This window comes from Chamaea fasciata, unplaced genomic scaffold (assembly GCF_029207755.1).
Source record: "Chamaea fasciata isolate MVZ Bird 193981 ecotype frontalis unplaced genomic scaffold, bChaFas1.0.hap1 SCAF_15, whole genome shotgun sequence".
Lineage (NCBI taxonomy): Eukaryota > Metazoa > Chordata > Aves > Passeriformes > Sylviidae > Chamaea > Chamaea fasciata.
In genome coordinates this window covers 9,410,883-9,432,960 of record NW_027094100.1, presented here as the reverse complement: position 1 = coordinate 9,432,960, position 22,078 = coordinate 9,410,883, and the positions used below count along the sequence as shown (strand labels likewise).

At 50.6% G+C, this 22,078-nt stretch overlaps 3 protein-coding genes across 4 annotated transcripts in view; 2 read left to right on the top strand and 1 right to left on the bottom strand.

The window, feature by feature from the left end:
• The first annotated feature begins 1,225 nt into the window (after nucleotides 1-1,225).
• On the top strand, nucleotides 1,226-4,622 carry MRNIP (MRN complex interacting protein). Its single transcript, XM_066196918.1, has 7 exons — nucleotides 1,226-1,291; nucleotides 1,398-1,457; nucleotides 1,582-1,679; nucleotides 2,847-2,916; nucleotides 3,219-3,355; nucleotides 3,596-3,698; nucleotides 3,921-4,622. Exons 1-7 carry the CDS (start codon nucleotides 1,232-1,234, stop codon nucleotides 4,491-4,493), a joined length of 1,101 nt encoding a protein of 366 aa, XP_066053015.1. The 5' UTR covers nucleotides 1,226-1,231; the 3' UTR covers nucleotides 4,494-4,622.
• Nucleotides 4,623-5,033: 411 nt separating this feature from the next.
• On the bottom strand, nucleotides 5,034-9,451 carry SQSTM1 (sequestosome 1). 2 transcript variants are annotated; one of them, XM_066196915.1, is made up of 8 exons: nucleotides 9,213-9,451; nucleotides 8,990-9,085; nucleotides 7,966-8,195; nucleotides 7,701-7,857; nucleotides 7,148-7,237; nucleotides 6,382-6,626; nucleotides 5,912-6,119; nucleotides 5,034-5,334 (listed from the first exon to the last, which is right to left on the bottom strand). In XM_066196915.1, the coding sequence occupies exons 1-8, from the start codon at nucleotides 9,388-9,390 to the stop codon at nucleotides 5,177-5,179; spliced, it is 1,362 nt and encodes a 453-aa protein (XP_066053012.1). In that variant the 5' UTR covers nucleotides 9,391-9,451; the 3' UTR covers nucleotides 5,034-5,176. The 2 variants fall into 2 exon arrangements, with proteins under 2 accessions (XP_066053012.1, XP_066053013.1); XM_066196916.1 differs by lacking the exon at nucleotides 7,148-7,237.
• A 6,672-nt stretch (nucleotides 9,452-16,123) lies between these two features.
• MGAT4B (alpha-1,3-mannosyl-glycoprotein 4-beta-N-acetylglucosaminyltransferase B) overlaps nucleotides 16,124-22,078 on the top strand; it is a 51,078-nt gene continuing 45,123 nt past the window's right edge. The window contains exon 1 of the mRNA XM_066197083.1: nucleotides 16,124-16,236. Within this exon, the coding sequence (XP_066053180.1) occupies nucleotides 16,140-16,236 (97 nt within the window). The 5' untranslated portion in view covers nucleotides 16,124-16,139. The remainder of the gene's footprint in view (nucleotides 16,237-22,078) is intronic.

Genomic DNA, 22,078 nt, shown 5'->3' with positions numbered 1-22,078 from the left:
TTCACGACCGATGGCTCTTTACTAGATTTTTCAGATACTTACACAGCCAAAACCCATAGAAATTCATTGGTTCAGTGTTCATTGATCCCGAGTTACATTTTTTTTAGTATTTGGTTTCTTTTGGTTACGGATTTCTTCGCCTCCGATGCTAATGAGGTCCTCGTTCCTTGGTTCTCTTATCTGTCTTTTCCCGACCAGGTGTTGCTGACCTTTCCAGGGGTGCTGTTTGGAGTTGATGGTCGTCAATGGTTATCTTTCGTGTATCTTCCGTGCTACTCCCAGTCTGTTGAGCTGTTAAGCTCATCACCTCTTGAGTGATGAAACAGTCCTTTGAAAAGAAACTTTAAATTCCTTTCCTCCAGGCAAAGGCGAACGAAACACCTGACTAAAGTTACATAAAAATTTTAAAATCTGGTGTATTTCCCAACAAGTGGACTTGATGTGACTGCACTCTGACTTTTCTTTCTTTCCTTTTTTTTTCTTTTTTTTAAATTATCTTTTCTTCATATTGTTTTTTCTTTTTTCCCCTTTTTTTTTCTTTACTTTTTCCTGTTTGTTTCCTTTCTTTTCTCTTTTCCCCCGCCTTTCTTTTAACTCTTTCCACTTCTTCCCCCCCCTCCTTTTTTTTTTTCCTTTTTTTTTTTTTTCCCCTATTCTGTTTCCCCCTCTTTCCCCTCGCTTTTCCTTATTACTCTGTAGACTTACTTTTCACATACCGCAGACCAGCACATCTCCAGGTCCGTGCAAACCCGACCGGTGCCGGTGCGGCCGCAGACACGAAGGTCGCGCATCGCCAGCCGGGCCCCGCGAAGCTGCGCTGCCGCCGGCACGGCGCTGCGGGCTCTGCCCCCGTCAAGGGCCGTCACTCGGTGTGTTTGGGTTGTGAGAGGGGAGAGCCCGTCGCGGTCCCGCTGTCGCCGCCCCGCTGTGGGGCCCGGGGCCGGTGTCGCCGCCCCGCTGTGGGGCCCGGGGCCGGTGTCGCCGCCCCGCTGTGGGGCCCGGTCCCGGTGTCGCCGCCCCGCTGTGGGGCCCGGGGCCGCTGTCGCCGCCCCGCTGTGGGGCCCGGGGCCGGTGTCGCCGCCCCGCTGTGGGGCCCGGTCCCGGTGTCGCCGCCCCGCTGTGGGGCCCGGGGCCGGTGTCGCCGCCCCGCTGTGGGGCCCGGGGCCGCTGTCGCCGCCCGGGGCCGCCGCCGGGGGGCGCTGGCGGCTGACGCGGGGGTCACGTGGCCGCAATGGCGCAGCAGTTCTGGGTGCTGAGGTGTTGCTGCTGCCGCCGCTTCCAGGGGCAGCAGGTGGGGACGGGACGGGACGGGACGGGACGGGACGGGACGGGACGGGACGGGACGGGACGGGGGCAGTGCGTTCCGGGCCCTGACCGACCCCTCTGTACCGTCCCAGGCCAAGCGCAGCCGGCGGTGGAGCTGCAGCGTGTGCGGCCAGCGGCAGGCCGTGCAGAAGGTGAGGGCAGCCCCACACCCTCAGCCGCCTGTGGTGGCCCTCGGTGACACCTGGGCTGTCGCCTCACCTCGTGCTGTGCCCCTCTGGCTGCTCCCTCACCCTTCTTCTCATTCGTTCTGTGCAGGTTTATGGGCAGGGCTCGGGCCTGGAGTGCAGGCGCCACATCCAGAAGCTGAACTTGCTGCAGGGCGAAGCAGAGGAGGCGCTTGGTTGGACATCTTGGTAGAGTGTTTATCCTTTACCTGCTCCTTGCTGTTGATGTGCTGCAGCTGATGTGCATCTTCACACACTGGGTGCCTGTTGGCCAACCTGAGCATGCCACGGGAAGGTTTTGTGGCCTGTTGAGAAGCCTTGACCGTGACGGTTTTGGCCTCACCTCATAGGAACAAGCTATTTGTTGGGGATTTAGTGTCCCAGCATGTTTCTTTTGATGAGGATTTGTTTCAGATAACTACAGGTGATCAACAGCATGTGTTGGTCAGGCCTTTACTCATTAATATGTTCACAATAGGGTTTGGGTTTATTGTGTTGGGTTTTAATTTGTTCTTTCTTATGTACTGTTTGATGAGCTGACTACTCATCAAACAGATTACATCCTCGGAAAACATCCATTTGAAGAAGTTGCTGCCTAACTGTTGGCATTTAAGGGGTTCACACTGTGAATCTGTTGAGTAATCACTGCTGCTTTGATAAAAGACTTGTTCAGTGCAAACACTTGGGTGTAATTGCCGCTGGGCTGGAAAATCTGAGTAGCACCTTCCTGTTTATTTCATTTCTGAATCTGTTTATAAATCATCTAATCTTGAAGTGGTCTTGAACCAGTCCAGCCTCCTTTTTACTCAAGGTTATTTTCAGAGATCAGTCAAGGCTAGTTACGTAACTTAGTTGTGATTACACAGTACTTCACAATTAAGATTGGGGAAGAAAACTCATTGTTCACTTTATCAAAAAGTGTTGCTATTTTTATTCTCAAAGAATTGTGAAATTCAAAACATTATGAAACAACTTCCCTTTTCCTTGCTTTCATGGGATTAATTCAGTGAGTTTAAATTGTTGTACCAAACAAACACTTATATCCTCGCTAAGATCAATTTAAATTTATCATTTCATAATTAGTGGCTTTAGATCAAACTTGCTACTCTGTACAGCAACGAGGAGGGCTCTAACTAGAGCTTCTAACTAGATTTAATCAAGTATTTGTGCAATGTATCTTGCAAATCATTCACTTGGTGTAAGGTTTTCCATAGATGCTGTTTTTTCTGTCTCCTATCTAGTGTTCCTGTCCATGCTTTCTATTCAAACCCTTGTTCTATGACTGGGTGATTTGAAGCCTGTAAATCAACAGACAGGACTGTGTTCTAGAAATTGTAATTTAAACCTCTATTTTAGGCATGTAGAAGACTCTGTAAATGACAGCAGAAATAGAGCAGCACAACATGAGGACAGTTCAGTCCAGCAGGTAAGATTCCTACAAAGCTGAGGTAAGTACAAAACCATTCTGTTCTGAGTGAATCCTGGTGAAACCAGTGATCCCTTTATATGGTTCAGACAGCTGGAATGGTGTATCAAATCAGAGAGGCTCCTGCAGAGACAGAGGGAGATGTGCACAGAAACTGCTCCACTGGGGACTGAACCTGGGAACGTGATACAGGAGCGTGTCCTAATCTGATTCATCATTTGAGGCATTCAGCACATGTGTAACAATACCAAAAATGAGAACCCCTATGTTTTGCTGTTTTTAGTAATTCTCCAGTATTGTAGGAGGGAAGGACAGAAGGCAGTCGTTGGAGTAAATATCTGGACCAGGAGAGTGAGGATCAGGAAGATGACGAGGAGGAGGCAGCTCTGGAAAGGCAACAGTTCTGTTCCCAGAGAAAGAACACTGTGGGAGAACAAAGGTACAGAGAGAACATTTTGCAAATTCAGTTTTGCAATTCCTGCCCCCCCGAGTGGTGACACTTGATTTGGAAGTGTGGGAGGGAGCTCATCTCTGAGATCTGAGCTAAGGTGCAGGTTGCAGTGTATGACCTGAGCTGAGCAGGGATTTGGTGTTTGGGGCTAAAGAGCCATGCACTTTATGAACCTCTTATGAACAGTGGATCTAATCTGTCCTCTTTGTGAATGGTTTTCTTGGCCAGGAAACACCTGAAGCACTTCCTCTCCGGTGATGTTCCAGAGCATGCAGAAAAAAATGGAGATTCTCAGCTTGTCAATCAAGCAAAAAAAGTTAAAACCACTGAGGTATTTTAGCCATAGAAGATGCTCCTGTCCTCTCTTGTATTATCATAATTCTGAATTTTTATGAGTCTTTCTCTGCTCTTCTCCAAGCAAACCAATCAATGACTGGGGAGAAAAAAAGTGTGTTGGGGGTTTCTCTCTGAAAGGTTTTATTTAGGCAAAGCCAATGCCACCTTTAATGCTTCTAATGCTGCATTTATAACCGAGTTTTCTCCCTTCTTACAGCACAAGAAATGCTTTGTAGCAGTGCCTGACGGACATGATGGAGATGCTGGTTCTGAAGGCAGTGTGGTTCCTGCTGTCTGTGAGGCTATAGTGCCTGAGGAGAATACACAGCCCCCAACTGCTTGTACCAAACCATCCAAGTGGGCAAAATTTCTTCCCGTATCTGACAACTCCAGTGAAAATGCTGCTGCAGTGACCATGGCACTGCAGGAGGGCAGTGGAGGTGTGGGGCTGGACAGCGCTGCTGCTGGTGGGGCCTGGAGGTGCTCAGGACAGGCTGGAAGAACTCTGCCTCAGGGTACAGGTTTTAAATTTAAAAAATGTGTTGCTAGCACCGAGGATCTGGCCTCAAGGCTGCCCAGCAGCAGGGGCTCAGTTGAGGATGTGCTCAGAGAACCTCACAGCCAGGTGCTGAGGGTGGGAGCTGCTGCAGGGACCACTGCAGGAAGGTGCTGCCTGGACACCATAGGGAGGGTAAACACCCTTGTTAACTCTACCCCTCGGCCAAAGCTGAGCAGCCCTTCTTGTGAGCAGCTCTTCTGCACAGATGAGGAGTTTGATGATGATCTGTGAGCTCAGGCAGCTTTGGCATCCGTCTTGTCTTACTGCATGGGGTATATGTTGGTTACTCAGAGAGTTTTGAACTAAAGATGATTTTACACAAAGCCATAGAGAACTGCACTATTAAAGTTGTTTACTTGGTTTGATGGTTGTGTTTGGGGGAAGGGGGGGGAAGAAACTGTTGTTCTCATGTTACAGTGCTGTCTAGCAACCTCAGCAGCTAGAAATAGGAATGGAAGTAGGTCAGCTTGGGGAGAGAAAGCTCCTAGGCTTTAAGGATTCCTGGCCTGTACAACTAAATTCTGTGATTGACTCCTCCTTACAAACCACCACTCTTTTTCCCCTAACTCCATCTTTGTTGAAATCTCCCATAGCAACCCTTTCTTCCTAGCAAGGAAGCTCCAGAGCTAAAAAAGCATTGGGATTTCTCTTTCTCAGTGTCGCCCTAAGTGTACACTAAAGTATGTGCAAAAAGACAGTCCTGGGCTGCTTTGTTTTCAGCCTCATCCATAAATAACATAGCTGTGATACTGAAATGCTCACACAGACACATCACATGCAGTAGTATTTATTTTTCCTCCATTCTACAAGCACTTAAGAACATGAGACAGAAACCCAGAGTAAGAAGATTGATGAACCACAATAACTCGTGCTGCGTTATCTGCTTTCAGCTAGAAAAGTGCTTTTTCTTACTACTACAAGTGAGGTGGCTGCTTAGAGTACTGGATGGCATCTAGTGCTGCCCCGATGTCGCAGTTCTTGGTCTGCAGGAGCCGAGTGAGCCATCCACCCTCATCGGAGAAGCCCATGGAGAGCATCTGGGACAGGGACTCGATGAGGCGAGGGTCAGCTTCTGTCAAAAGAGCAGTAGTTTAGAGTTCAGCTATTTCATGTAATTGGAAAACCAGGCAAGGCTTTAATAGCACTCTTTCAGAGGAGGACACATGCTCTTGTCTCCCAGGAGTGCAGATGTTTGAGGTAAACAACACAGAGTCAGAGCTAAGGAAAGTGCTTAGTCAGGCTCAGCTGGCCTTGCTGAGGGACTCCATGCTGCTGATCGCAGTTGAGGGGCCTTAGATACTGTCACTGGCTCCTACCAGAAAAGTGCTGCCCTAAAGCCACAGGATGTATTGGTCCACATCCTGCATTAAAAGGCTCTCGAGCAGTACACAGCAAGGACATCATAGAGAACAGCACGTATTTTGTGTTGCTCAAATGTCGTATTAGCCTAAGGTCAGACATCTGGTTGAGACTTAGCAGCCCACATTTAAGAGAGGAACCACCTGATCATCTCTAACAGGGTACAAGAGCTGCCAAACCTGCCCAAGTCAGGGACAGGTTTGGCTAAAGCAAGTCTGCTTGTGTCAGGCCAAGTTGGCAGTTCCCAAGCCAAAGCTACTTAGTTTTGAAACCTGCACACCCTCTCCTACCTGGGGGGAGGTGTGGGTAGAGAGCAGCTTCTCGCAGTCCGGTAGGTCCTGGCTGGGGAGAATCCTGAGGCACATTCAGGGAGCTGGGGCCATCTGTGTCTGGCATTTGCAGAGACTGCAGTTCACCTGTGGAAGGATCCACTTCTTTGGATGATAAGTGGGTCCAGTCCTCCTCACCCCCCGATGAACTGCTAGACTCACTGTGTTCCTGAAATGGAAAAAAAAAAAAGTCCAAGTGCTGTAGTGCTTTCCAGGCAGGATGGATACTCCTATTTGCCTTTAATATGAAGAATTATATCCACAAGAAGTCCCACCACCTTTGCTGTAAACCTGTATAGTCAAAAAGGTGCTGTATATCATTAAGTCTACTCTCATCTTAATATTCACTGGCACTATGCATGCTGGGATGCATGGTGGGAGTGACTATTTCCATGGAAGTGATTATATTCCATTACTGTCATAGTTCCTACCTGGGAGTGGAAGCTGCCATCTTCCATTTGTGTGGGCACAGGATCTACCACCATGTCTTGTATCTGTTCTGCAAGGACATTCATTTGTGTAGCAGACTCTGTGTTACTCCAGTCTGCTTTGGTCTGAACATTCTGGGCTGGAGCACTGCTGGTTGCCTCAGCATTGGTCTTCTCTTGGTTGGCAGAAGTGGGAGTCACTTTGCTTCTCTGTCCTCCGTGTTCCACATCAATGTCAACTTCAATACCTAGAAAAGCATTTGAGGTGCACAGAGTCTTAAGAGGTTTTTTCAAAGCCCAGTCCTAAATGATCCTAAATGGATCCATCCTGCTCTACACTCTGCAGGTTTCTGTCATCCTACAATTTGCTTGTAACATGCAGGAATTAAAATGCAATGCATTCTTTAATAAAGAATAGCTAAGCACCAAATAGTCATCTTCCTGTACACAGACAAGCCATACACTTAGAGGACCAGGACAAAAGTTACACCTATGTCCCCATAAACCAGGCAAAAATCCAGAGCACCACTGACTTGAAGTTAGTGTTCCAGTGCTGACACATTAATGAAATCTTTCCTCATTTTCTCTCAAAGAATAAGTACTGAGTGGCTGTTCTAAGCCTAAGCATTATTAGTATCCAAGTGTAAATTAAGCCTTTGAGGCTTACGAGGCAGGAGATAGTTCCAAGACTAGTCATGACACTTCTGGTCCTGTTAAACAGACCTGTAAGCCAGTCTCAGGGACTGGCAACAAGCTGTAGGTCACTTACCCAGGGGGCTCAGAAAAGCTGCAACACTCTCCCCAACATTCTTTAGGAAGGTGACATTGGGGTCCTGAGGCTGGCTGTTAGTAGAAGCTTCTAGAAAAACAATTTCTTGTTAGCACACACAGGCTCAGAGGGAAAGGGCACCTGCAGAGGGTGTGTCCCCACAGGAGCTTAGTGCTCATTCCTGTCACTCAGATACATTACAAAACAAAGCACTACAGACAAAAACTAACTGAGCTACCTCTGGAACAGAAAGCCGGCATTAGCATTGTTATGGCTCATTAGCCATGCTGAAAGGCAGATCTGGAGAACAGTGACATGCTTGACCTAACAGCACAGCTTGGTTGGGTTCCAGATACTTTATCTGCATCCTCATTGATTGTGTGGACCCAAGCACACCTTAAAGTAAGCATACTTTGTGCTGAAAGGTGCCAATTATTTCAAGCCAATTAGATTAGTTCCTTTATTTTCCCACACAGACTCTACCCTGTGCTGCAGAACCTCAGCCAGCCTGAGGCTCCACCACCACCTTGTCTAGCAGGGCATCTCCTCTTACCTTCTGCAGCAGGTGCACTGGGGGCTGCAGCGGTGGCTTCGGCTTGCTCCGAGTTCTGGCAGGGAGCTGCAGGCCCGGGATACCCCCAGCAGTGCATCCACGGGAAGGGGGGAACACCATGGCGCATTTTACGGAGCCAGCGTCCTCGGGGAAGCCACTGTAAAGGGTGACATTCATGTCACACTGGGTTCTGAGCAACTGAAACGCCTAACCCAAACTTGAGGAATCTCCCACTCTTCAGTTCCCTTCCATAGGTTTTGCTCACCTCAAATGGATTAAGCAGTGGGCTTTGGAACATCACCATGTTGTGCTCCTTGTGGATGCCCTTCCCCTCGCAGGTGCTGCACAGGTCATAGTCTGGACAGACACTGCACTTGAACCTGGTCCCCACCACGGGTCCCTCGCAGCCGTCACAGATGACATTGGGGTGCACCATGTTGCGGGGAGGCTCCTGGCTGCACTGCGAGCGGTGCTCCCGCTTGCACTCCTTTTTCTCTGTTAAGGAAAGGAAACTTTGGATCAACAACAGGTTACTATTTACAGGCTGGAAATCAGGCAGAGGAGGAAGCACAAACAGCCCATCAGAGTAGTGCTGACTTACTAGGTCAGTTTATTTTTACACTGGCTGTCAAACCTAAGCCAGGCTCATGTAAGAGACCTTAAACCACGTGCAAAGAGGTTTTGCAAAGATACCTTCTACTGAAACCATGCATGCCTTATCCTAAATATCTCTTGGCATGCTTGGTTTAGATTAGTAGTGCACCACCTTATCTGGCTTCTCATCCTACCTTCCCAAGCCCTGCAAGAACAAAATGTTTCTGGAGAAGGAATTAGGAAGGCGGATGCCAGGAAACACAACATGAGAATGGGGACAACAGGTGTGGCTCATTAGATGGACCGCAGATAAAGCTTTGAGGGCATCTACCTGAACATAAGGGACTAGGGAGCAACTATGCACTGGGAAAGTGGAATTAAGGCTAACACGTTGTGAACATTTAAGATACCAGTGCTAGTCTAGTGTATTCAGGGAACGAGAACGACAACAAGAGTCTTGCACTGGGCCATCTGATAGGGCTAGGAGAAAACTTGTGGTTTGTTTATCCCACGTCAGATTCATGTTCTGTCATATTACACTGCCCTTTATTTAACCTCCCCCGCAGAGGCCGCAGCTTCCACCAGGCCCTTGAGGACACAGGGAAGGGCCAGGGCTGGCTTCTCCCGTTTTGGGAGCGCTGCCAGGAATCGCTCAGCCGAGACCCGCCATGCCCTCCGCAGCTACGCGGCCGTACCTTTGATATAAACACGGAACACGCCATCCCGCACGTAGGGCATCGCCAACTCCAACTCCTCGTCGCTGGAAAAAGCGATCAGGTCCCCATCCTCATCTGGAACGGGCGAAGCACAGGGTGAGGGGCCCGGTCGGGCGTCACGGGGGATAACGGGGTACCCAGAGCCCCGCGGGATCTGCCACCCCCAGGGCCCGGCCCGCAGCGCAGCCCCAGCCCCGCTCACCCTTGTAGTGCATGCGGAAGGCGGGCGGCGGCCCGGCCCGCAGCAGCCCCTGGAAGAGCTCGCCGACGCGGTCGTAGATGGCCCGGTAGCGGGCGGGCGGCGGCAGGGAGAAGCGGCGGATCTCGCGGGCCGTGTCCTCCTTGCCCAGCAGGTAGGCTTTCACCGTCAGCGCCGCCATGGCTGTGGCGCAGCAGGAATTGAGGCCGGGAGCCCGAACACACACCGAACCACAAGGCGGAGCGAGCGGCGGCTACAGCGGCTCCGGCGGCCGCGGTTTTATAGCGCCACCGCGCAGGCCCCGCCCCCGAATGGCCACGCCCCCTCCATCCGTGCCCAGGCTCCGCCCCCGATCCCGATCCCGATCCCGATCCCGGTTCTGGTCCGGCCCCGGCCCCGTCCCCATCCTGCGCGAACGGGAAAGCGCACAAGCCGCCTTTTCCTGCAGCCGGGAAAACCCGTGGATACGTACAAACGCCCGTGTCTGCTCCCTGCCCTGCTCGGCCCCGGGTTTCCCCCGCGGGGCAACGCCAGGAGCGTTCGGGGCGCGGGGTTGTTGCGGTCCCAAAGCACCAGCGGGGCCTGGGCGGCGGGGAGTGGGGGCGACACGGGGACCTTCGGGGTGGCCTCCGAGACACAGCGGCGGGGAAGCACCCCACCACGGGGCAGCGCTGGGCCGCCCCGGTCCCGTCACCGCTGGGCAGTGCCAGCACGGCGCTCGGCCATCCCGGTCCCGCCTGTCCCTTCCATCATGGATGGTGGCACCAGGGCCAGCTCGGGCAGGGAGCAGAGGTGGCAGCCACGCGCCAGCCCCGCTCGTGCAGCTCCCACCGGAGGGGTTGGCGTGCCGGGCATGGCAGGAGTAAATAACTCTGCCCTGAACCCCGTGTTTCGGAAGGGGGGGACTAAAAATAAAGACGCTGGTGTAAACACAACTGACATTCAGGAGGATGTGCCGTGGCCTTTCCAAGCTGGTTGGCAGCAGTATTCTTTTGCAGATCAAATACAGTTGACAGGCCCCTTAATCCGGCCACAGGAGGGTTTAGCTGGCAGAACAGACCATCTGTGCTGTCCAAGCATAATTAAATAATGATGGATCAATGATTATTAGGTTCCTTGTTGGTGTTAATTTCCTCTCACCCAAGGGCCTGACCACTCTGGCTCTTGGTGCTGTATTTCTTCGTTTAAGATATTAAGAACTTAGGAGAAACTGTGTCATGATTTATCATCTTCTGTAATCAAGAGAAGCATAAATTTTAATTTCCACAATGGAAAGGTAGTTTATTTCTTGGCCTAAAGTATATATGTTAAAACACTTGGCCTTTCATGTAGATACATTTTTGGCACATGCGTGGCAATGTTGAAATTGCAACCCTTTCGTGGAAAACAGTATTTACTGTGGAAAAGTTTGCCCCATTTCAGTTAAAATGTTTTCTAGAAAATTCAGTTTCTAGGTATGACATGGCTAATATTTCCACCACGAAGCAGTGGGTTAAAGTTTAAACACCAGCAGACTCAGGTGGAAGTATGGATGATGCTATGTAGGAAATGATTCAGCAGCTTCTACAGCTGGAAATACTGAAAGATTTGGGCAGGCAGCAAAGCCGTATTGTGTTCACCTTCCCTTTTGCCCGTTTGCTGTGTATGTCCTTATGTCTGAAAATGTCAGTGAAAGCTCAGGACTTGATGTCGTTGAAATCTGCTGTGGCACCAGCAGAAGCAGGACATGAAGTAGAGGACATTGCCAGTGTAGGATCTGTCTCACCAGGCAGCACCTCCAGCATGCCCATCTCATGTCCTGTTTCTGAGGACCCCAAGGGCCACTTCTGGTCTCATCTATAAACCCAGAGACTCATATTTTGAGACCCAGCTCCAGCACATTCATTCCTAAGGTTCCAAGTTGCTGCTGTCCAAGACAGCTCCAATTCCTATTCCCTTCTCCATCCCTTCCTGTGTTTGAGGGGTGTTTGAGGGCACAAGGGCTGTCCTCAAGTTGCTGCAGCTTTACATGTCGGTTCTGTCTCCAGACTATTTTATTGTTGCATTTATAACTATCAAGCAATGCACGAAAATAAAATCAGAAATCTGAGGTTTTCTCTGTGTCTACTTTAATCCATTTCTCCTGGTGGGACATGCTGAGTCACGCTCAGCCTTCTGGGTGTGACATAATGCACTTTTACAAAACATAAGGCAAACAGGCTTTCACCGGTCTGTTGTTGGGTTACCTCAGCGATCACGGGACAGGGGTGACTCAGTGAGTCTCCTCCTCCTCCTCGAGGTCGGGGATTTCCTCCCAGCAAGCCCTTCTCCAGCTCAGACCTCCCTTTCCCCCGCTACCTCCAGCCCTGGCGTCTGCCTCTGGCCAGCTCCTCAGCCACCTGGAGAAGCCATGTGAGGAGCTGTGCTGTATTCCCAGATCCACTTGAGAAGTTTCTGTTTGTAAGTGGATCTGGATTTTGGCATTCTCAGCGTGAAGCAGTGGCTGTGTGGATATTTTCTTATGATCCCATAGGAATCCCGTAGCAGCACAGCAATCCCTGCCCAAAAAGTGGCTTGTTGGCCCCAGGTGCTGAGCAACAGGCTTCACAGATGGATGTAGCAAAGAACAGTCAAGGGAAAAAAAAAAAAAAAAAAGCTCTTGGAGTTTAAAAAATCAAGTTAGAGAGGAAAGGCTTAAAAAGGAGCAATTATCATCCCTTCAGTGCTCTGCTTTCACTCTACACCCACTTCTGCTGGGAAATGTTTAAAAATATTTGGCGAGGTTTTTGCTCTGAGGGCACAATCACCAGAAATATTTCTTCTGTCCAAACTTCTTATGTTTGCAGTAAAGCCCAAAGGGGAAGAATGTGGGGTGGAGGAAGGGAAATGTCCAATCTTTTCCTTGCTTGCAAACCACAGCAGAGGCTGAAGAGGACTTTCCGGAGGAAATTTTCCCCCAAATCATTGCTTCAGCCTGAGGCTCCCGTCCCTGTCCCAATGAGGAGGGGAGGGTTTGGTCCCTGTGCCCTCCCAGCTCTGGCAGGACAGTGTGTGGTGATGGAGGGACCATGCACAGCTCTCCAGGCTGCCCCAAGTGCCCCATCCACACGCTGCGATCCCACACTCTCCTTCCAGAGGCTTCTGGAGAGGTGCAGGATCCTCCAGACCTCTTGAGTCAGACACTGGTGACTCAGCCTGGTCCCATGACCACATTTCCTCCTCTAGCCCAGTGAAAACACTGTTCATGCCTCGGAAGCAGAACCCTGCTTCCTCATTGGCACAGGCAGAGCAGAAAGCCAAGCAGGGAGTTTTTTGCTGGCTCATTTTTGAGGCTAAGCTTTCCTGAAGTTTAGCTGTGCCACGTCAGGTGTTTACACAGACTCAGCAGGTTTCTCATTGCTGTGACGTGAAACTCTTAAGGGCAGAAAACTTTGGGACAGTTTTTTCACTGAGACAGAGGAGCAGATAGGAAGAATGGATGGAGAGTAGGCACAAAGTACAAGCACAGTAGGGGTGTCATGCAGTTCCATAAGGATTTTAGGCTCCTGGAGGTGAGAAAGAATTTTTTGCAACCTACGCAAATTGCCTGGGGCGAGTGTTGCTTTGAGAATCTGACTTGTAGCTTTTGCCCTGAATTAAAACATCAACATGTCAACATTTTGAAGGTAAAGCACCCTGTTGTCATCTTCCTCTCTCGTGGCTAAGGAGATTTGGAAACATTTACACTGCAGAGAAACAAGCCATGGTGATGTTTGCACACAGCAGCCTATAAAACACATAGAAAATGAATTAATTTTGTTTCTTGCATAACGCAGCCTCAGAAGGATCAAGCCTAAAGATGGGCCAAACTCCAGAGCCAAGCTCTTTAGAGCACTAGATAAGATCAGCTATAAATCTGGATTGCATTTTATACCTAGACCGAATAAATGTTTTCTCTTTCTACTTTTTGTAATGGCCTCAGGACCTGTGGATTGTAATGGGAACGTTTCCCATGAAGGCCCCTCATTTCTGCAGCACTCTCAGCATTGCCAGCATCAACTGTTCAAAGATCATGAGATCACCTTAAAAAAGACCTTTTCTCTCTATTTGCTGCCAGGGTTTTGGGTCTCTGCAGTTCACATTTTAATCTTTGCTCTGCAAAAGAACCAAAGCTCAAAACTTGCTCAAAATTTGCTCAAAACTTTAAGACTAGAATAAAAGACAAAACTGGGAAAAGAGGGATGGACTTCAAGAGTAAAAGAGACCTTTGCAGGTCTGAGAGAATAATGGCAGGTGCTACACTTTGGCTTAGTCCCTAATTTTTTCCAAGAAAACCCAAGGTTTTTATAATGAGCGGGTGGTATAAAGCTCATTAATTTCTTCAGACTTATGAAGACAAAGTATAACAGCAGAAATTAGATTAAACTTTATTCTTGGGAAAGAGTCTAATTAATTGTCTTGGAGAAATTATTCATGTTCCTCTCTTCTCTTCCACTGCAGACACACCACATATCCCGAGTGGTACAGGAGCATTTTGCAACTCTGAAAATAAAGAGCCAACATTTAATGGACTACAGCGTTAAGCACCAGCAGCTCTTAGTTGTCTGCCACTTCTGGGGGGAGAGGGGTGTTGCCATTAATTCCTGTGGACCTGCTGTTGGCTCACGTTCTGATGGGGGTTGCTTGGGCAATGCTGTGTAAAATCCAGGTCAGCATGTACAGGTCCGGGCCCCGCCCCACGGGTTTCAGCAATCCCGAGGGTTCTGCTCAGGGAATTTCCCTGCTCAGGGAGGTGCCCCGTGTGAGCTGTGGTGTGTACTCGGCCCTGTAACTCCTCCCCGGCTTCTGTCAGTGGAGAGAGGCAGAAACTTTTGATGCCGTCCGAAGGGCTCCCTCTGCCGATTTCCTTCCCGGATTTTCTAACCACCGGGAGAGGCCGCTTAAAGATTTGAAAAACGTGCTTTGTTTCATGAACTGAAGAAAATTCTAAGGATGCAGTTAGGCAAGACTGCAGAAATGGGTGACCTGTGCTTTTCCTCATACACGTGCATTGCCCTCAACGAGGCACCCAGAGCACCTCGAGGCAGCCCCTGCACTTGCCTGGGCGCTGGGCTCCCTTCACTGCTCGTTCCCAGAAGGAAACTGAGTGGATGCCTGAGGACCCATTTGGCAGATTTTCCTTCTCAGGAGGATTCCCATGTCGTCTGCTGGAGTGTTGCTGGGAGGAGATGTGCCCGCGGAGGACAGCTGGCTCCCAGCTCATCCCTGTCTGCCACCTGGGATGGCTCCGAGGCGACATCCGAGCATTGCCGAGCACCTGCATCGCAGTTCTGCCTCTGGCACGGGCACACGCCTTGCTGTACGTTGCACCCTAATTGATCCAAACATTTCAAGCAGCAGACTTTGACCGCTGGAAGCCAGTCCTACAATATTTACATGTCTGAGAAATATTTACTTGCTAAAAGAGCTCTGGGAAACAGGAGATGACAACTTTCGCTGGTTCAGGAATTATGTACCCATGGTACAGGGCACCTGAGCTGCCTGACCTCAAGCTCACCTACAGAAACAAGTTCAGATGGTGAAGGCAAATAAATGCCTGTGGAACCTGACCTCATAGTACAGTCTATAATGAAATAAGATGGACCCATTAACAGAAGAAAACAGAAGCAAAACAATTTTGTAATCTGATTTCTTCTGTCCTTCAGCAGGCAAGCAGCTTGAGGTCATAACCCCTAAATGCCAAGTCCTCTGGAAGAGGGATAATGTCTGTCCAGGCAGCAGCTTCCATTAGTGATATTCATCTGGCATTGATTTTCTCTCAATAAACATTAGATACTGTTTCCTTGACCAAGATGAAACACTTCTGTGGGAATGGCAGCAAGGATGCACTGCATAACTCCCGGGGCTGCTGCCCCCGACCTCATCCTGCACACCGCTGTGGGGATGTCCCTGTGCACAGGGGCTGAGCACACACCTCCAGCCAGGGGCACAGGATGTGCATCACCCTGGCACAGCCACAGGTACGTGCACACCCCCTCACACTGCAGACAGATGGACCTGGGCGCATGTTCGCACACACAAACAGACATATGGACACATAGTGAGACACATATGGACACAGTCACACAGCCACACACACACACACACACGTGTACAGACCCACACAGACACCCACAGATGTATCTGTAGCTTTGTACAGACATATGGGTGGGCATGAGGAGGCAGGTGTGCATTGATAGGAGTAAGCCAAGGATACAGGTATGTACATTTATATACGTAACCCATGAACGTGCACTCTTGCACACACATGCACTTGGGCATGCAGATGTACACACACACACATGTACACAGATGGACACGGACACACACACACACACAGAGGTGCCCATGCACTCCTACACACACACAGACACACTCAATCTCAGGCACAATCTCACACTCACATAGTCACGCTCACAGACAGATGCACACAGACACACATACACAGATGCGTGCAGACACAGATGTGCAGACACACTCACAGGCATGCGGTCACAAACAGTCTCACACTCTCACACACTCACACACTCACGCACTCTCACGCTCACTCACTCATACTCTCAATACTCACACACACACATGCACACTCAGACTCACACTCGTAGTCCCAATACTCACACTCACACCCCGCCCCTCTGCAGTCCCGCATGCCCCCGCACGAGGGCGCCCTTCGCTCGATGCCGCCCCGCCCCTCGGCCCCGCCCACCTGCCCCGCCCCGCCGGCCCCGCCCCGCCGGCCCCGCCCGGCCCCGCCCCGCTCCGCCCGCCCGGCGGGCCCGGCGCGGGCGCTGCGTGCGGGCGGTGCGGGCGGTGCGCCCCGCTCCGCTCCCGCTCTCGGCTCCGCGCTCCCCGCTCCGCTCCGCCGGGGCCCCCGGGGCCGCCGAGGCCGCGCCGCGCCCGGGACATGCGGCCGCCCCCGCCGGCGAGGAGGCGATGAGGCTCCGCAGCGGCACGGCGCTCACGCTGCTGCTCGGCTGCCTGTGCGCGCTGCTCTCGCTCTCCTGGTACGGCGCCTTCGGCGGGCACAAAGGTAAGGGGGGTCGGCCGCCTCCGCGGGGGCCCGGCCGCCGCCCCGCCGCCGGGGAGGGGGTGCGGGGACTCCGCGAGTCGGGCCCGGCTGGACCCCGGAGGTGCGTTGGGATCCAGACCCGGTGAGCATCCTGCGGGACCTGGGGGATCCCGAGGGGCGGGATCCTGCTGGAGCGCCAGGGGTGTGGACCCTGCGGGATTCTGTGCGCCCCTGGCCCCGCGGTGCCCCCTGGTCCCCACGGGACCGTGACCTGTGGAACCCCTGGGGTGAGTGCCCGTGCCCGGCTGGGCGGGAGGTCGCCCAGCCGGGGGTCTCTGCTCGTCCCCGGGCGCGCTGTGGCCAGGGGAGCCCACGGAGGGTCGGGGGCTGTGGGGTGGTGAGCGGGCTGTTGTCCGGGTCGGGGTGCGCTTGGTTTGGCTTTGGTGACGTGCTTCTTTGTTTGTGGCCCACGTTTATGGCCAAAACCTTCATGGCCGATGGGAGCCAGGTGGGTTCAAGCTGTCTGAAAGTGTGGTAGTGCCAGCAACTGTGGGGAGCTCTCAGATGCTGGGGGCTTTTTGGACAAACTGGTGAGGGGAGATCTGAGCATCTCTGCCTTCCCTGCATGCGTCTCTTGTGGCTCGATGCTGAGTCCAGTAACTTCAGTGGATGTGGGACAGGTGTGAGGGCTGTGGCTTCATCACACAAATACTGGTACTGGCTTTGCACTGAGTAGGCAGCTGCAGAGCAGAGGTGCAGGGCCCTGTCCCGCCGAGGCTGTGGAAGAATCCTGTGCAGGTGTTGCAGAGATTTGTGCTGCTGGTTTTTCCTGACAACACAATAGTTGCTTTTCTCCACCCAGTCTCTCAAGCAGTGCACTGGACTTATTCTGGCCTGGAGGACAATTCTGACAGTTGCTTCTGATTTGTGTCTCTGTACTGCGTATGAGTGTGTAACCTCCTACGCCTGTGGTAGTTGCTCAGCTCTTCCAGTTCCTGCACTTTTAGAGGTCATCAATGATACGTGGTCTGACCAACCAGGCCTTGACTCTCTCCTCCCATGTGCTATATAAGCATCTCTCCCTGCTACAGGTGAGAAACAGCTTTTGCTGAGCATAAGTTGTGACTTGGTGGATTTGCAATCCTGTGGCACACCGTGCACCATCACAAGGTGCAGCTTGTGTGTAGTGCAATGCCAGCATCAGGGCTGGGGCAGCTCTGGGGGAAGGGTTTTTTTTGGCTCTGATGGGCAGGATGGCATGAGCCCATCCAGCCCCCTCCCTGGCAGCAGGCCAGGAGTGCCTGGGATGTGCCATTTTGTCCTGGCAGCTGCGGGTGTCTGACAGGTGGCTGCTTGAACTCCTCTGCCTCATTCATCACTGAAAGCTCTTCTGCTGTGTTTAAATCCCACCAGAGCTGCCTCCTGCAGAGGTTTGTGTGATGGGTGTTTGCAATGCAGGGATGCTGCCTCGGTACCAGTGGATTGGTTTGCTTCTGCTGGTGATATTTTTAACTGGCCAAAATATTTGCATACCCAGTTGTTGCTGTTGTGTGGTGCTTTCAGACAGAAGTGCTAGGCTACAGTAGTTGTGCAGGGGCAGAGGAGTGTTCTGAGAACTGCACTGTGGTTACCACTGAGCAATGGCTTTGCTTGCAGGTTTCTCTCATAAATAAAGCAAAAGCAGCGTGCGGTGCTGTGTGGGCTCCGAGCAGCCCCTCCTGCTTTCAGAAGCAGGGTGGCCAACCCCACTAGGCAGTCTGTGCTGTCTGGGCTGTGTTGTCCTTTGACACACTTTTATTTTTTAACAAGCAGCTTTTCCCTGTGGCTCATGCAGGTGCCAAAATAAGAACCCTGGGTATCACTGTCCCTGTCCTTCTCGGCAGGACCCTCCCCGGGATGAGAGTTTTCCTCTGGCAGCAACAGATTGTCAGCTGCACAGGGCGATGGCTGCAGCAGGTCACAGCCAGCACGGCGGCTGTGTCAGCACAGCAGGTTTCCAGCTATTATGGTCATTTACGTATCAGGCCGTTCGTTATTCGGTACAGAGCTGGAGAAGACCTTGAGAGGTCATTCAGTCCATCTCCTGCCCTCCGCAGGATCGCTGATAACCAGCCCCTTCCTGACAGATGTTTGTCGTATTCCTTCGTAAAAACCTCGATGACATAGACTCCTAAGCTCCCCAGACAATCTGTTTGACATTTAGCAGCCCTCATGTTAGGTTTTTCTTATGATTCGTACAAAAATGTTTCTTTATTTTCAGTTTAGTTTCAGGATTGGTCTTCTTTTTTTTCCATTTATTGGGAACAGGCAGAAAAGTTCCTTCTGTCTTTCTTTGCAGTGGGCCAGTAGATATTTGGAAGTTGCTACCATTTCCCTTACTAATACAGATTAAACAACACTGGTTCCTTTGATCACTCTTTTTTAGGTCGTGTATTCTTGGTCTGCAGTTACTCTTGTTACTCTCTTCTGGGCCATCATCCTTGGTGAGGAGTGATGCTTTACCTGGGATAAAGGGCTGAAGTTGCTGCTCTATTTTTGCTCAGAAGACTAAGGGTTACTTCATATCTTTTATAGACAATGATCCTGTTTATACATCCCACTGTGTGTGCTTTTCACTTTTGCCATAGGTGACTCATATTTATTTTTTTATCCCATCAACCCTTCAAACTATTGCTCTCCAGATGTTTTCCTGCTTGTGTTTGCCTGGTTAATTATTCTTACCAAATTGTATTACCTCACGCTTGTTCCTGTTGAACTACGTCTTTTTTTTTTTTTTTTTTTTTTTCTTTTCTCCAGACTGCTTCTTCCAAATTATCGGGATTGTTTTGAATTCTGATCTTGTCCTCCTGTATGTTTGCAGTCCCTCGTAGCTTGGTGTAGCCTTCCAGGCAATCAGCCTGTTTTCTCTGCCATCAGCCAGGTTCCGGATGAAAACACTAGCTGGTGTTGGATCTGGGTTGGGTTCTGCTGGAAGATGCTTCAATAGAGCCCCCAGTGTGTGCTCAAAGAGCAGTGCCCTGTTCACAGGTGGTCTTCCCCGCAGGGTGGTCCTACCTTTGGGCAGCTCAGGCCAGTCCCTGCATCCCTGGCTACGTTATGGGGATGTCCCATCAGACACTATCAGAGGTCTCTGAAATCTTTGTTTCTTCTCCCCTTCCTGCAAGTCCTAACACCCTGTCACAGAAAGAAATAAGAGAGATTTGATGTGATTTGTTCTTGATGAACAGAGGTTATCTCTTGCTCAGGTTCTCCTTGTCTTCTAAGCACTTCAACTGAAGTTAAGCTGATTATTCTATAATTTCCTGCCTCCTTATTCCCATAGTAGTATTTTTCAAAGATAGGCTTTGTGTTTGCCAGTCCTCTGTAACATCAGTCATCCCCTGTGAGTGATTGGAGACAATTCCCAGTGCTCCTGAGTTGCTGATGTCGTTGAGTTCTGGGGAAGTCTGGCAGGGTGTCCGCATTGCCTCCAGTGGGGAATAATATGATATTAAAACGTAAGGCATTGCAGAGTCTGCTTGTCTCCCCACTCTGTGTTGGGAGGATGAAACAATTAATTGAAAGAAAATAAACCAGAACAAACCATCTCTAGAGCTGCTTTTCTGAGACCAGCTCAGGGCTTGTTTACCTGCTAATGGTGTTCTGCTGTGCTGTGGTTATTAGTAAAGTTTTGACCTCATGGTCTGCAAAAACAGATGCTGCCTCTTTCCAATTATAAACGGGGTTTGAAATAGTCTGCTGGAGTGGGAAGAGAAGGGCAGCCTCAAATAGCACAGCCACTCACCCAGGCAGCCGGTGTCCAGCATCACGGGCTGCTCGGAGGTGGGCCACGTGCTGTGCGTCATGGTGGTGGGTGTCTTGGCCAAAGCCTGATATTCTCTCTTTGCTGATTTTAGGTTTTAGATATGGCTTCACTTCTCAAAACCATGAGCTGCGATGCAGGAAGCTCTTTTGTAACCTGGTGTTAGGTGTTAGACGTGTAGGGCTTAATTGTGGAGGATCAGGCTTTGGGGAAGGTGCGGGCAGGTTTGGATGTTAATGTGCCCAATGTGGGGACTCCAGGGGACCCAGGACTTACTGAGGGATCAGTAAAAACAAAAAGGTTTCATGACTTTAGGTGAGTCACAAGTACAGATGGCATGAAGGGAAACAGTTTAACCTACCAGTTAAATTGTTGTGGGTTTTTTTCATTTCCAGTGGTGAAAACTGTTCAGTTCTCATCCATTTGCTCTTATTTTGACCAGCCATGTGCTCTTTATACAGCCCTTCTCTTTGTCCTTTGCAGCCTATGCCAGAGCCATAAATGCTGCAGGCTATTGGTGGGTTAAGTGTTGGGTTTTGATTTTTAGTTGAACAGGAACTTTTAATTCTTGTGTTGAACCTTTTAGGAGACTCCTAGCATGCTGCCCACTGGTAATGCTACATGTAGAGGTTGGCATGGTACCTCCTCAGTATGTCTGTGTAGCTCAGGGCAGGCTCTGTACCCATGTTGCCTGTGGAGGCTTCCCCTGGAAAGTTTTTTCTCTGTCAACTTCTAATGATTTCTGGTTGCCCACTGCCAGCCAGCTCCTGGCTTCCACTGTAAAACTCCAACTGCAGTTGACTCTGTACCTGTAGATTTGCCTGCAAAGTGGGTTTGCATGGTGTCTTCACACCCCTAAGATCAGTTGTGACTGTGTGATATTTTGGTAGTTAGTGCCTGTGTGCTCACCTTGTGGGAACTGTTTTTCCTGTGGATGTTATGGAAGCGCTTCCGAACAGGCGTTGCACAGCTCCCTGAAGGACTCACCACATGCATCCCGGCTGGGTGTCTTGGTGCAGGTCTGAGCACAGGGTTTCTGCCTTGGTTTGTGAGTGTGGTGAGGAGCAGGATGCTGGCTTTGCTGGCTGTGGGGCACTGGCTGCAGCGTGGACGTTGCTCTGGTGCAGCAGGGAGGGCTCGGGCAGCATCTCCGTAAGGAAATACCGCTCGTGCAGTGCCGTGCACGGCAGGATGCTCTGCTCAGTGGGGGAGTCCTTTGTGGGAAACAAACTTTGTCCTGGAGGGATGTTCCTCTGAGTGTGTTTACAACGTCTTCTTCTATAGTTCATAAAAGCCGTGAACACTAATCCGCTCTGGAAGCAGCAGAGTCAAAGCTCGATACCGTTAAATGCGAGCCGTGTCCTGTGGCATGTGGAGTTCCTGCTGCTTTTTCATTTCTGTTGCCTGCACCAGCTTGACTTCAGATTTTTGTAGTTTCTTTGAGGTCTTGGGCATGGCCTGCAGCGAAATGGATGTGAGTGAAAGCACTGGTTTGAGCTGGGATCACTTCACGGCAACCCTTGCAAGTGTTTCCCAGGAGGAGGGATGCCAGCAGGAGACCCAGCGAGTGCTTTTGAGGGCTGAGAAGGTGCAGGCAAGGACCTGGCTAGGGGTTTGGAAATGTGTAATTTAAATGCGTGGTGAATAAAAAGACGTGCAGGAGCATTTCTGAGAGGCTTTACGTGGCCTGGCTGGTGCTCAGCAGCCATTGTGTGAAATTGTGGCTGGAATGCAGCAGCATTTCCAAAATTATCGCACCTGTGACTTGAACAAATTCATCCCAAGAGTGACGGGCACGGTGCAATCTGTTGATAGGCATTTATCAAAATAAGTCATTCATTGTCTGGAGTCACCTGTGTATCTGTTTTTTATTTATTTGCAGTTTTTAAAAGACCTTTAAACAGGACTCTTGACCTGCATGATGTGTGCAGTTGCTTTGTCCCATTGCTGCTCCCACAGTAAGAACTGTGGTTGTGTGATGGAGTTGAAGTTACAAGGGCTCTCTCCTATTCTGTGTTCTTCAGCATAGACTTGGAGTTGTATCCTTGCTATGCTGTGTCC